At 48.4% G+C, this 15,464-nt stretch overlaps 1 protein-coding gene across 2 annotated transcripts; it reads right to left on the bottom strand.

Moving 5' to 3' along the window:
* Positions 1-2,418: 2,418 nt before the first annotated feature.
* Positions 2,419-15,182, bottom strand: LOC112230163 (E3 ubiquitin-protein ligase RBBP6). Of its 2 annotated transcripts, none has more exons than XM_042315408.1 (4): positions 14,955-15,182; positions 11,865-11,960; positions 9,229-11,709; positions 2,419-4,417 (listed from the first exon to the last, which is right to left on the bottom strand). In XM_042315408.1, the coding sequence occupies exons 1-4, from the start codon at positions 15,092-15,094 to the stop codon at positions 3,514-3,516; spliced, it is 3,621 nt and encodes a 1,206-aa protein (XP_042171342.1). In that variant the 5' UTR covers positions 15,095-15,182; the 3' UTR covers positions 2,419-3,513. The 2 variants fall into 2 exon arrangements, with proteins under 2 accessions (XP_042171342.1, XP_042171341.1); XM_042315407.1 differs by having other exon boundaries at positions 2,419-4,420; positions 14,955-15,181.
* Between the last annotated feature and the right edge of the window lie 282 nt (positions 15,183-15,464).

Here is a 15,464-nt window from a genome sequence, read left to right as displayed (position 1 = left end):
CTGAGCTAATCTTGTTGTTCCTGCTTGAGTGCACAAAACAAACCCTTTTATGCTTTCACACTTCTGCTGACTGCTACGTAGACAAAGAGCTTTTTATTAAACCTGAGACCCAACTCTGTTCAGGGGCTCTTATGGACTGGTGAGTGATTGTTAACCTCTCCAGAATTGTAATTCTTATAATAAATTAATTATTAAACCTGAGACCCAACTCTGTTCAGGGGCTCTTATGGACTGGTGAGTGATTGTTAACCCCTCCAGAATTGTAATTCTTATAATAAATGTTGTTTTAAGAATCTGCAGCCTCTTTCTTCTGATTGAATTTCCACAACAGTTGCTGTGTAATTAATTAATTAAATTATGTGTAATCTACACCTCAACTAGTCTGACGTAATCTATACCATTATTTAGGTTGTTTGATCTGATTGGATGGTGCCCTAAATGTCAGAATGACTAAGCAGTGAGCCTAAAATTATGGATTGGTGACTAAACTGAATGACTAACCAGGTGAGCCTATCATTATGGATTGGTGACTAAGCTGAATGACTAAGCAGTGAGCCTATCTATCATTATGGATTGGTGACTAAACTGAATGACTAACCAGTGAGCCTATCATTATGGATTGGTGTCATGAGAATATCTAATCCCAATGATGATAATAATCACTATAAGCTTTGACCAATTCCCCAGAGGTTGTAAGGCCCTGGCTAATAGAAGAATTAGACAAAGTCTCAGAATTCTGCAAAAGGTTCTGAGTTCTGAAAATAATACATTGCACATAGTCTTTTATACCTCACATTTGGTTATAACATACACTTTATAAATGCCCCTCTTCTCTAACTCTATCCCAATGTTCTACCCATATATTGCTTATCTTATTCTGCCACATGTTCCATAATCTACCGCAAGCCTAACGGTTTCTCCCCTCCCTGGGAAGGGAGACTTCCTTCCTGTTATCAGTTTCACAAGTCGTCTGTTGACAGTTCCTCTTCTCCTTGAATGTCTCAACTATACTTCTGCTTATTGTCAAATAGTAACATACTGTCTTAGTCTTCCTATACACACACATTAGAGAATTATACTCTTATAATTCTAATACATTTCACTCTGTTGTACGGTTTCAGGCTGGAATACATTAGTCATTACCTTAAACATATAAATTCCTTTATCAATTGGTGACTAACAATCTTATCATTATGGATAGGTGACTAACCAGTTTATCATTACAGATTGGTGACTAACAATCTTATCATTATGGATTGGTGACTAACCAGTTTATCATTACGGATTGGTGACTAACCATCTTATCATTATGGATTGGTGACTAACCATCTTATCATTATGGATTGGTGACTAACCATCTTATCATTATGGATTGGTGACTAACCAGCTTATCATTATGGATTGGTGACTAACCATCTTATCATTATGGATTGGTGACTAACCAGCTTATCATTATGGACTGGTGACTAACCAGCTTATCATTATGGATTGTGACTAACTAGTTTATCATTACGGATTGGTGACTAACCAGCTTATCATTATGGACTGGTGACTAACCAGCTTATCATTATGGACTGGTGACTAACCAGCTTATCATTACGGATTGGTGACTAACCATCTTATCATTATGGATTGGTGACTAACCAGCTTATCATTACAGACTGGTGACTAACCATCTTATCATTACAGACTGGTGACTAACCATCTTATCATTATGGATTGGTGACTAACCATCTTATCATTACGGACTGGTGACTAACCATCTTATCATTATGGATTGGTGACTAACCATCTTATCATTACAGACTGGTGACTAACCATCTTATCATTACAGACTGGTGACTAACCATCTTATCATTATGGATTGGTGACTAACCATCTTATCATTACGGACTGGTGACTAACCATCTTATCATTACAGACTGGTGACTAACCATCTTATCATTACGGACTGGTGACTAACCAGCTTATCATTACAGACTGGTGACTAACCATCTTATCATTACGGACTGGTGACTAACCATCTTATCATTACAGACTGGTGACTAACCATCTTATCATTACAGACTGGTGACTAACCATCTTATCATTACAGATTGGTGACTAACCATCTTATCATTACGGACTGGTGACTAACCAGCTTATCATTACAGACTGGTGACTAACCATCTTATCATTATGGACGGGTGACTAACCATCTTATCATTACAGACTGGTGACTCAGCTAAATGTGCATATGGTGTTTCACAGAACATTGATTTTGCGTTAATGAGAGAAGTGTTGAACTCCAATGAATGGCTGATCAAAAGGGTTCTGGACATAAGATAGCAGGTTTTACAAGTGTTATGAGTTTAGAAAATAAACCATTTAAACATGTGAAAAATGTGTCAAAGTCAATAAAACACAAGAACTGTGGCATTCTGATAATAAACATTAGACAGGTTTTATTCACCAAACAATAAATGAAAAGACAACAGTCAGAAAGTTTAATAACAGTAACTTCCACTAGTCACCATTCAGTTAGCCCCGGCTTCAGATCAGTTAGCCCCGGCTTCAGATCAGTTAGCCCCGGCTTCAGATCAGTTAGCCCCGGCTTCAGATCAGTTAGCCCCGGCTTCAGATCAGTTAGCCCCGGCTTCAGATCAGTTAGCCCCGGCTTCAGATCAGTTAGCCCCGGCTTCAGATCAGTTAGCCCCGGCTTCAGATCAGTTAGCCCCGGCTTCAGATCAGTTAGCCCCGGCTTCAGATCAGTTCATATGAACATGATGATATAACCTACTATACATCAGGGAGGTGTCCCAAATTAACCTCTAATCCCTTTAAAGTGAACAACATTCGACCAGAGTCCTGCAAAACTAGGGCCCATTGGACTAGGGCTCTAAATGACTAGGGCCCATACGACTCTGGTCAAACGTAGTGTACTATATAGTGAACAGGGTTAAATTTGGGACACTTCAGAGTTTCAGACACCTTATAGTCATAGATCAGGGTAATTGAATATAATCATCTTTGTACAAAAACACATTCACAGAGAACCTGCATCAGAGAGACAGCATCACAGTAACAGAAAACACAAAATACTTACAAATGTCTGAGGTGAGCTCCACTTATTCCAGTGGTTCCATTATAGATAAACAAACTATATCCAGCTCAGCTTAAGTATTTAAAAGAATTTGACAAAAGTATCCCCCAATAAGGTTTTGTCCAGTTTTAACCTTTAGCTAAATGCTAACGGAGCTAGCATAAACTAGCAAACTCGGGTTGTAACCATTAGCTAGATGCTAACGGAGCTAGCATAAACTAGCAAACTCTGGTTGTAACCATTAGCTAGATGCTAACGGAGTTAGCATAAACTAGCAAACTCTGGTTGTAACCATTAGCTAGATGCTAACGGAGCTAGCATGAGCTAGCAGTCTCAGTTGTAGTCTTTAGCTAGATGCTAAAAGAGCTAGCATGAACTAGAAAAACTCAGGTTGTAACCATGAGCTAGATGCTAACGGAGCTAGCAGGGTCTCAGATGGTGGCTGACTCCTGCCCAGTCTTCTCCTCTGCCTCCCCTCCTTCCTCTTCCTCTTTATTCTTCCTGTGCTTCTTCTTCTTGTTCTTGTGTTTGTGTTCCTTCCTTCCTTCGACGGGAGGCTCAACGTCGGCAGAATGCTTCTTGTGCTTCTTGTGTTTTTTATGTTTCTTGTGTTTCTTCTTCTTCTTCTTGTCCGTCGCCGTGGAGCCGCTGTGGTTGCTAGGGGAGCCGCCGGGGCTCTGGGAGGCGGGGCTCTGGGTGTTGTGAGAGGGGCTGTGGCTCAGGCCACTGCCCCGCTCCCCGTCTGACCCCTCCCCTTCGCTGTAGTCGGGGACGAAGGCTGCCTCGTCCGTCTCTCTACCCAGGTCAGAACATAGACGCTGTCGCCTTGGCTCTGGCCCCGCCCCTCGACTCTCCTCCCTCCCTACCCCTCCTCTTCCTTCCTCCTTTACTCCTCTGGATTCGGTCTTAGCTGGTTTTCTAAAGTTCATCTGCCCCTTTTTAAGCCCTCTGCCTTCCTCCCTCCTTCTAGTCCCCTCCTCCCTCCCTCTCCTCCCCTCTGTGTTGGCTGTTTTAGAGACACTACCCTGCACGTCCCTGCCTTGGCCACTAGGCGGTGCTGGTGAGACTTCTCTCCTCAGAGCGTCTCTGGGCACGGAGGAGGAAACCGCCAACGCCCCATTCTCCCTGGACGCTGAGTGCTGCTCCTCTTCCTCCTCCTCCTCCTCTCTCTCCCACTTGGACCGGGGTGGAGGCTGGATGAGGACTCCTCCGGTCCCACGGTCCCTCCTCTCCCTGCCTGGGCTGGGGAACTGGACGGGACTGGGTCTCCTCTGGGTCTGGAGGTCCCGGGGTTTTGACACAGCACCCTGGCTCTGGCTCGGCTCAGACCTGCTGCTGCTGGAACACACAGATCCAAGATCAGGGGTTAGAGAGAACATCAACTAGGAACCATTATACCCATGTTATATACACAGATCTAGGATCAGGGGTTAGAAACCATTATACCATGTTATTAAACAGATCTAGGATCAGGGGTTAGGAACCATTATACCCATGTTATATACACAGATCTAGGATCAGGGGTTAGAGAGAACATCAACTAGGAACCATTATACCCATGTTATATACACAGATCTAGGATCAGGGGTTAGAGAGAACATCAACTAAGAACCATTATACCCATGTTATATACACAGATCTAGGATCAGGGGTTAGGAACCATTATACCCATGTTATATACACAGATCTAGGACCAGGGGTTAGGAACCATTATACCCATGTTATATACACAGATCTAGGATCAGGGGTTGGGAACCATTATACCCATGTTATATACACAGATCTAGGATCAGGGGTTAGGAACCATTATACCATGTTATTAAACAGATCTAGGATCAGGGGTTAGGAACCATTATACCCATGTTATATACACAGATCTAGGATCAGGGGTTAGGAACCATTATACCCATGTTATATACACAGATCTAGGATCAGGGGTTAGGAACCATTATACCCATGTTATATACACAGATCTAGGATCAGGGGTTAGGAACCATTATACCCATGTTATATACACAGATCTAGGATCAGGGGTTAGGAACCATTATACCCATGTTATATACACAGATCTAGGATCAGGGGTTAGGAACCATTATACCCATGTTATATACACAGATCTAGGATCAGGGGTTGGGAACCATTATACCCATGTTATATACACAGATCTAGGACCAGGGGTTAGGAACCATTATACCCATGTTATATACACAGATCTAGGACCAGGGGTTAGGAACCATTATACCCATGTTATATACACAGATCTAGGATCAGGGGTTAGGAACCATTATACCCATGTTATATACACAGATCTAGGATCAGGGGTTGGGAACCATTATACCCATGTTATATACACAGATCTAGGATCAGGGGTTAGGAACCATTATACCCATGTTATATACACAGATCTAGGATCAGGGGTTAGGAACCATTATACCCATGTTATATACACAGATCTAGGATCAGGGGTTAGGAACCATTATACCCATGTTATATACACAGATCTAGGATCAGGGGTTAGGAACCATTATACCCATGTTATATACACAGATCTAGGACCATTCTAACCAATGTTCCCTCATTTGTTTCGGGACTGAGAAATTTCAGGTCAGCTGAGCTCAAACTTCAATGTTGTGAAAATACTGTGCAACTTACGGCGGCTGTGAAGGGCCCTTACCCGTTTACTGTGAAGGGCCCTTACCCGTTTACTGTGAAGGGCCCTTACCCGTTTACTGTGAAGGGCCCTTACCCGTTTACTGTGAAGGGCCCTTACCCGTTTACTGTGAAGGGCCCTTACCCGTTTACTGTGAAGGGCCCTTACCCGTTTACTGTGAAGGGCCCTTACCCGTTTACTGTGAAGGGCCCTTACCCGTTTACTGTGAAGGGCCCTTACCCGTTTACTGTGAAGGGCCCTTACCCGTTTACTGTGAAGGGCCCTTACCCGTTTACTGTGAAGGGCCCTTACCCGTTTACTGTGAAGGGCCCTTACCCGTTTACTGTGAAGGGCCCTTACCCGTTTACTGTGAAGGGCCCTTACCCGTTTACTGTGAAGGGCCCTTACCCGTTTACTGTGAAGGGCCCTTACCCGTTTACTGTGAAGGTCCTTACCCGTTTACTGTGAAGGTCCTACCCGTTTACTGTGAAGGCTCTACCTGCTTTAAGTTCCAGTTTTAACAGTGGCCAAGTAGGCTACTGTGGTTATTTGTTCAGTTAATGGCACAGATCCATATATGGCAATGGCTATTTGCATATAGGCCTACTGCAGCTCTGATTGGTTGTTGCACCGGTCTGTGCAGAATATTCGATCACAATTCTCATAGTAGAGGGCAACGCTGATAGTGTTAACTAAAGGAGCAAGCTGATAGTGTTAACTAAAGGAGCAAGCTGATAGTGTTAACTAAAGGAGCAAGCTGATAGTGTTAACTAAAGGAGCAAGCTGATAGTGTTAACTAAAGGAGCAAGCTGATAGTGTTAACTAAAGGAGAAAGCTCTAGAACGCTGATATTGTTAACTAAAGGAGAAAGCTCTAGAACGCTGATATTGTTAACTAAAGGAGAAAGCTCTAGAACGCTGATAGTGTTAACTAAAGGAGAAAGCTGATAGTGTTAACTAAAGGAGAAAGCTCTAGAACGCTGATGTGTTAACTAAAGGAGAAAGCTGATAGTGTTAACTAAAGGAGAAAGCTCTAGAACGCTGATAGTGTTAGAGGAGAAAGCTCTAGAATGCTGAGTGTTAACTAAAGGAGAAAGCTCTAGAATGCTGATAGTGTTAACTAAAGGAGAAAGCTCTAGAACGCTGATAGTGTTAACTAAAGGAGAAAGCTCTAGAAAGCTGATAGTGTTAACTAAAGGAGAAAGCTGATAGTGTTAACTAAAGGAGAAAGCTGATAGTGTTAACTAAAGGAGAAAGCTCTAGAAAGCTGATAGTGTTAACTAAAGGAGAAAGCTGATAGTGTTAACTAAAGGAGAAAGCTCTAGAACGCTGATATTGTTAACTAAAGGAGAAAGCTCTAGAACGCTGATATTGTTAACTAAAGGAGAAAGCTCTAGAACGCTGATAGTGTTAACTAAAGGAGAAAGCTCTAGAACGCTGATAGTATTAACTAAAGGAGAACGCTCTAGAACGCTGATAGTGTTAACTAAAGGAGAAAGCTGATAGTGTTAACTAAAGGAGAAAGCTCTAGAACGCTGATGTGTTAACTAAAGGAGAAAGCTGATAGTGTTAACTAAAGGAGAAAGCTCTAGAACGCTGATAGTGTTAGAGGAGAAAGCTCTAGAATGCTGAGTGTTAACTAAAGGAGAAAGCTCTAGAATGCTGATAGTGTTAACTAAAGGAGAAAGCTCTAGAACGCTGATAGTGTTAACTAAAGGAGAAAGCTCTAGAACGCTGATAGTGTTAACTAAAGGAGAAAGCTCTAGAACGCTGATAGTGTTAACTAAAGGAGAAAGCTGATAGTGTTAACTAAAGGAGAAAGCTCTAGAATGCTGATAGTGTTAACTAAAGGAGAAAGCTCTAGAACGCTGATAGTGTTAACTAAAGGAAAGCTCTAGAACGCTGATAGTGTTAACTAAAGGAGAAAGCTCTAGAACGCTGATAGTGTTAACTAAAGGAGAAAGCTCTAGAACGCTGATAGTGTTAACTAAAGGAGAAAGCTCTAGAACGCTGATAGTGTTAACTAAAGGAGAAAGCTCTAGAACGCTGATAGTGTTAACTAAAGGAGAAAGCTCTAGAACGCTGATAGTGTTAACTAAAGGAGAAAGCTCTAGAACGCTGATAGTGTTAACTAAAGGAGAAAGCTCTAGAACGCTGATAGTGTTAACTAAAGGAGAAAGCTCTAGAACGCTGATAGTGTTAACTAAAGGAGAAAGCTCTAGAATAGTGTTAACTAAAGAAAGCTCTAGAACGCTGATAGTGTTAACTAAAGGAGAAGCTGATAGTGTTAACTAAAGAAAAGCTGATAGTGTTAACTAAAGGAGAAAGGCTCTAGAACGCTGATAGTGTTAACTAAAGGAGAAAGCTCTAGAAAGCTGATAGTGTTAACTAAAGGAGAAAGCTGATGAGTGTTAACTAAAGGAGAAGGCTCTAGAACGCTGATAGTGTTAACTAAAGGAGAAAGCTCTAGAACGCTGATAGTGTTAACTAAAGGAGAAAGCTCTAGAACGCTGATAGTGTTAACTAAAGTAGAAAGCTGATAGTGTTAACTAAAGGAGAAAGCTGATAGTGTTAACTAAAGGAGAAAGCTCTAGAAAGCTGATAGTGTTAACTAAAGGAGAAAGCTGATAGTGTTAACTAAAGGAGAAAGCTCTAGAACGCTGATAGTGTTAACTAAAGTAGAAAGCTGATAGTGTTAACTAAAGGAGAAAGCTGATAGTGTTAACTAAAGGAGAAAGCTCTAGAAAGCTGATAGTGTTAACTAAAGGAGAAAGCTGATAGTGTTAACTAAAGGAGAAAGCTGATAGTGTTAACTAAAGGAGAAAGCTCTAGAAAGCTGATAGTGTTAACTAAAGGAGAAAGCTGATAGTGTTAACTAAAGGAGAAAGCTCTAGAAAGCTGATAGTGTTAACTAAAGGAGAAAGCTGATAGTGTTAACTAAAGGAGAAAGCTCTAGAACGCTGATAGTGTTAACTAAAGGAGAAAGCTGATAGTGTTAACTAAAGGAGAAAGCTCTAGAAAGCTGATAGTGTTAACTAAAGGAGAAAGCTGATAGTGTTAACTAAAGGAGAACGCTCTAGAACGCTGATAGTGTTAACTAAAGGAGAAAGCTCTAGAACGCTGATAGTGTTAACTAAAGGAGAAAGCTCTAGAACGCTGATATTGTTAACTAAAGGAGAAAGCTCTAGAACGCTCTAGAATGCTGATAGTATTAACTAAAGGAGAAAGCTCTAGAACGCTCTAGAACGCTGATAGTGTTAACTAAAGGAGCAAGCTGATAGTGTTAACTAAAGGAGAAAGCTCTAGAACGCTGATAGTATTAACTAAAGGAGAAAGCTCTAGAAAGCTGATAGTGTTAACTAAAGGAGAAAGCTGATAGTGTTAACTAAAGGAGAAAGCTCTAGAAAGCTGATAGTGTTAAACCACAATGATTGTTGATTAACAACACGGGCTAATAAAGAACCGTTGGAAGGTCAGAGGTCGAAAGGGCAACTCACCCAGTTGAAGTGACAGAGTGGTCTGATGAGTGGTGGGTGGTGGGCTCAGAACTCTTTCTGCTGATCTTTCTGGTCTTTCCAGAACCAGAACCCTCCTTCACCACCACTACCACTCTGTCTTCAGCTACAGTCTCTCTCTGGGACCCTGCCGCTCGCTCCCCTGTAGAGGCAGGTCTGTCTACGGAGGACGAGGTCTTCTCTCCTTTCTGTTCCCTGGTGGCTGACTTCTCCCTGGAAGATGACCTGTCCGTCTTGGCTGATGCTGGTCTCTCTCTCTCCTTGGAGCTCTCAGCTGGTCTCTCTCTCTCCTTGGAGCTCTCAGCTGGTCTCTCTCTCTCAGCGGGCGGCGTGTACTCGCTCTCTGTTCTCTCCCCGGTGACATCAGGTTTCTTAGCGATGGCCGAGCGTTCCGCGATGGTCATGCGGTCTAGAGAGACTGACCTTCCTCCTCCTCCTCTCTCCGGCAAACGTTCCCCTGACAACGGCCTCTCGGACCTAACAGACCTGGCCTCTGACCTCTCGCCAGACGACCTCCGCTCCACCATCACCGCCACCCTCTCCGTCCCTCCATCCCTCTCTGCTCCTCCTCTCTCAGGACCAGCAGGTCTCTCTCCAGTAGAGGTGATAGTGGTGGTGATATTAGCAGCTGGAGCTGGTCTCTCCTCTGGGCGGGCCATACTGCTGTTCCTCCCCAGGTCTCTGTTCAGTTTGATTCTCCTCTGGGGGAAGGGTTTGACCTGCAGACCCATGAGAGGCCAGATAGACCCCCTGTCACTCTCTCTTCTGCCCGCCTCAGAGCTCCCTGGGGTGGGCAGCAGCCCGTCGCCTCTCCCCTCTCTCCCCAGGTCCATGGAGGAACCAGGGATGGAGATTGAGATGGGATGGAAACGGTCTAGCCTCCCTGTCTGTGAGGAACCAGGGATGGGGAGCAGACCCTCTCCTCTACCCGACTCTCTGCATGCCAGGTTCAGGAGGAGGGAAGGCTTGGCAGGAAGTCCTCTCTGGGGGTACGGACCCTCGGCGCGGCGGAGCTTAGCCGGGGGCCCCCCCATCCCCCTGTCCATCCCCCTCCCCCTTTCCCTCTCCTCCACTCTCCTCCTCTTCTCTGCTGGGGAGGGAGGTGCAGGCTGGAGGGGGCGACCAGGGGGGCGTACCCCGACACTGTGAATGGGATCTCTCCTTCCCCCCCGGGCGTCGCCCAGGTGTTTAGGGAGGTCGTGGGGGTGAGGGGGGAGGGGGCGGGGCAGGGGGAGTTTAGCCAAACCTCCTCGAACAGTAGGGGTGCTCCGCCCCTTCTCTCTCCTGATTGGCTCGTCCGGTTTGACCTTGGATGCTTTGGTTGGTTTAGCGGCTGAAGACTCTTTGTTCTTAGAGGCTGTGACCGTCGCCTCTCCTCCCGTCTTTCTCTTAACCTTCTCTCCTTTCACCTTTCCCTCCGTCTTTACTTTCAGCTTACCCACCTTCTCCTTCCTGCTCTTCTCTGATTGGCCGGACGAGGTGGGAGGGGTTTTACCGGAGAGCAGCGCTGCCTTATTGCTCGAGACCTTGGTGGAGGTGGGTGGGGCTTTGCTAGGGGTCAGGGTGTGGAGATCATCCATTGGCTCGTCCCTGACGGGTGTGGCGTCTCCCCTGTCCAGCGATTGGTCGGCTGAATCCTCCTCACCGTTCTTCTTTTTCTTCAGTTTCTTCCCTTTCAGAGTTTTAGTTCCGCCCTCTGACGTTTTGGTTCCCCCCTGCGTGCGTTCCTTACTTCCGCCCCCCCTGACGGAGGCAGAGGGCAGAGCGGACAAGGCGTGGTGAGTTCTGTGGGGTCCGGGAGGTCCCCCTCTCTCACCCCTCCTCACCCGCCCCTGGGGGGAGTAGTCTCTGGGCGGAGGGGTGAGGCGGTCCCTCTCTCTGCTGCCCCGGCCACCGCGGTGGTGCACCGAGGCATGCTGGGTACTGTAGTCTTTGTAGTACTTGTTGTACCAGTCCCTGTACTCTTTCTCCCACTGTCTGTAGCTGTCTCTTTCCCAGCGTTCCCTGCCGCCGGGAGACAGGTCAGGTCCGCCTTTAGGCTCGTAAGGAGCCGGCTCTCGAGGGGGGGGCTTATGGTGACCTCTAACCCCTCCAGGACTCCTGCTCCTCCTGTAGCCCCCCGGGGAGCGAGACCTGGGCCGATACCCCCCTCCTCCTCCTCCTTCAACTCCGTCTCCTCCTTCCCAGCCCCCCCCACCACCACCTCGGTAAGGCGGAGGGGAGCGAGGAGAGCCGGAGCGACGGTAGCCGTAGGAACGGGAGCGTGAGCGGGACCGTGGCGAGCGACCGTAGGATCGGCTGCGTCCTCCCCGGCCTCCGTTGCGTCTGGAGAAGGGGGAGCGTCCGTAAGACCTGGAACGGGAGCGGGAGCGGCTGGGGGTGTACGAGTAAGACCTGGAGCGGGAGCGAGGAGATCGGGAGTAGGGGGAACGGCTGAACGGAGAACGACTGTAGGAACGAGACCTGGGGAGGATAGAAAGAACACTTGTGATGTCTGTTTACCATCTCGACACAATTCATATCATCTCTGTCCTAGATATATCTCTGTCAGAGAAGATATCTCTATGAACAGTTCAAGAGGTTTAATCCAGAAATATGACGAGATGTCATAGTGTTACCTGGAGTAGGAGCGTCTCCGTCTCTTGGGAGCAGGTCTGTATTCCATCAACTCTTTGGCAAAGTCTTTAGTGAACTCATCCAGCTTGGACGTTACCCTGGTAACACAGAGACAGGACTGGTCACATCCCATAATACATGTCTGAGGGAAACCTTTGAACAGGTAAATCCCCCCCCACTACTAGCCCGGCTAACATCCCCCCCCTACTACTAGCCCGGCTAACATCCCCCCCCACTACTAGCCCGGGCTAACATCCCCCCACTACTAGCCCGGCTAACCCCTCCCCCACTACTAGCCCAGGCTAACATTTCCCCCTACTACTAGCCCGGGCTAACATTCCCCCCACTACTAGCCCGAGCTAACATTTCCCCCCACTACTAGCCCGAGCTAACATTCCCCCCACTACTACTAGCCCGGGCTAACATCCCCCCCTACTAGCCCGGGCTAACATTCCCCCCCACTACTAGCCCGGGCTAACATTCCCCCACCCCACTACTAGCCTGGGCTAACATCCCCCCCTACTAGCCCGGGGTAACATCCCCCCACTACTAGCCGGGGTAACACCCCCCCACTACTACTAGCCCGGGGTAACACCCCCCACTACTAGCCCGGGGTAACACCCCCCCACTACTACTAGCCGGGGTAACACCCCCCACTACTACTGGCCCGGGTAACCCCCCACTACTACTGGCCCGGGGTAACATTCCCCCCCACTACTACTAGCCGGGGTAACATTCCCCCCACTACTACTAGCCCGGGGTAACATTCCCCCCACTACTACTAGCCCGGGTAACATTCCCCCCACTACTACTAGCCCGGGGTAACATTCCCCCCACTACTACTAGCCCGGGGTAACATTCCCCCCCCTACTACTAGCCGGGGTAACATTCCCCCCACTACTACTAGCCCGGGGTAACATTCCCCCCACTACTACTAGCCCGGGGTAACATTCCCCCCACTACTACTAGCCCGGGGTAACCCCCCACTACTACTAGCCCGGGGTAACATTCCCCCCACTACTACTAGCCCGGGTAACATTCCCCCACTACTACTAGCCCGGGTAACATTCCCCCCACTACTACTAGCCCGGGGTAACATTCCCCCCACTACTACTAGCCCGGGGTAACATTCCCCCTACTACTAGCCCGGGTACTACTACTAGCCCGGGGTAACATTCCCCCCACTACTACTAGCCCGGGGTAACATTCCCCCCACTACTACTAGCCCGGGGTAACATTCCCCCCACTACTACTAGCCCGGGTAACATTCCCCCACTACTACTAGCCCGGGGTAACATTCCCCCACTACTACTAGCCGGGGTACTTCCCCCACTACTACTAGCCCGGGGTAACATTCCCCCCACTACTACTAGCCCGGGGTAACATTCCCCCCACTACTACTAGCCCGGGTAACATTCCCCCCACTACTACTAGCCCGGGGTAACATTCCCCCCACTACTACTAGCCCGGGGTAACATTCCCCCCACTACTACTAGCCCGGGGTAACATTCCCCCCACTACTACTAGCCCGGGGTAACATTCCCCCCACTACTACTAGCCCGGGGTAACATTCCCCCACTACTACTAGCCCGGGGTAACATTCCCCCCACTACTACTAGCCCCCATTCCCCCCACTACTACTAGCCCGGGGTAACATTCCCCCCACTACTACTAGCCCGGGGTAACATTCCCCCACTACTACTAGCCCGGGGTCCCCCACTACTACTAGCCCGGGGTAACATTCCCCCACTACTACTAGCCCGGGTAACATTCCCCCCACTACTACTAGCCCGGGGTAACATTCCCCCTACTACTACTACTTCCCCCACTAGCCCGGGGTAACATTCCCCCCACTACTACTAGCCCGGGTAACATTCCCCCCACTACTACTAGCCCGGGGTAACATTCCCCCACTACTACTAGCCCGGGTAACATTCCCCCCACTACTACTAGCCCGGGGTAACATTCCCCCCACTACTACTAGCCCGGGGTAACATTCCCCCCCACTACTACTAGCCCGGGGTAACATTCCCCCACTACTACTAGCCCGGGTAACATTCCCCCCACTACTACTAGCCCGGGGTAACATTCCCCCCACTACTACTAGCCCGGGTAACATTCCCCCCACTACTACTAGCCCGGGGTAACATTCCCCCACTACTACTAGCCCGGGGTAACATTCCCCCCACTACTACTAGCCCGGGGTAACATTCCCCCCACTACTACTAGCCCGGGGTAACATTCCCCCCACTACTACTAGCCCGGGGTAACATTCCCCCCACTACTACTAGCCCGGGTAACATTCCCCCCACTACTACTAGCCCGGGGTAACATTCCCCCCACTACTACTAGCCCGGGGTAACATTCCCCCCACTACTACTAGCCCGGGTAACATTCCCCCCACTACTACTAGCCCGGGGTAACATTCCCCCACTACTACTAGCCCGGGTAACATTCCCTACTAGCCCCACTACTACTAGCCCGGGTAACATTCCCCCACTACTACTAGCCCGGGGTAACATTCCCCCCACTACTACTAGCCCGGGTAACATTCCCCCCACTACTACTAGCCCGGGGTAACATTCCCCCACTACTACTAGCCCGGGGTAACATTCCCCCCACTACTACTAGCCCGGGTAACATTCCCCCCACTACTACTAGCCCGGGTAACATTCCCCCCCCACTACTACCTACTATCTATCGGGGTAACATTCCCCCACCACTACTACTATCCCGGGTAACATTCCCCCCACTACTACTATCCGGGGTAACATTCCCCCCACTACTACTACTATCCCCCCCCCACTACTACTAGCCCGGGGTAACATCCCCCCCACTACTACTAGCCCGGGGTAACATTCCCCCCCACTACTACTAGCCCGGGGTAACATTCTGCGCCATGCCTCTGTGGGCTAGTTTGGCCTCTGCGTTTAACACAGGTAGCAATTCAAATGATCAGATCTGAAAAAGATGAGAATCGGGCTGCCTGCGTAAACCGGCAACTGTTTACTAATCCCAGTAATGTGAAGCTACCAGCCTCAGGCCTAGCAGCCTCAGCATCATTACAATGAATGAAATCAGGTGCAACTCACTGTTCCTGTTGGAGTCTCCGCTGTCTGTAGAAGTCCTCCTTGGAGAGAGGGGGTCCGGAGGGTAGGAGGGGCGGGGGGCCCAGCGAGTGGGGCTGGGTGTTGGGAGGGGGAACCCAGGGGGCATTAACCCCTGGAGGCATCTGGCCGTGTGGGTAGAGGGGCTGAGGGGGTAGTTAACAGGGGGAGGGGGTCCGGTGGAGTAGGGAGGGGGTAGGACTGGGGCGGGATGGAGTGGGGGTTGGGGGAGGGTGGTAGAGGTTAGGGCCCGGGTAGAGGTGAGGGGCTGGGCCCGGGGCGGAAGGAAGGGGGTGGCGTGGGGGGGGGATGTGGTCAGAAAGAGGTCTGTAGGGTCTGGAGGGGGGTGAGAGAGAGGGTTACAATTTAGACTTGAGTCATTTAGTAGCTCTTATGCAAAGGTGACAAAACAGCATTACAGTAGCCTGTTATGACCACTATATTCTATAGTCCTGTATTCTACAGTAACCCTGTTATGACCTCTATATTCTATAG

This window comes from Oncorhynchus tshawytscha, unplaced genomic scaffold (genome assembly GCF_018296145.1).
Source record: "Oncorhynchus tshawytscha isolate Ot180627B unplaced genomic scaffold, Otsh_v2.0 Un_contig_8328_pilon_pilon, whole genome shotgun sequence".
Taxonomy (NCBI): Eukaryota; Metazoa; Chordata; class Actinopteri; order Salmoniformes; family Salmonidae; genus Oncorhynchus; species Oncorhynchus tshawytscha.
Note: the sequence above shows the minus strand (reverse complement) of the source record. Positions and strands in the feature narration are given on the sequence as shown.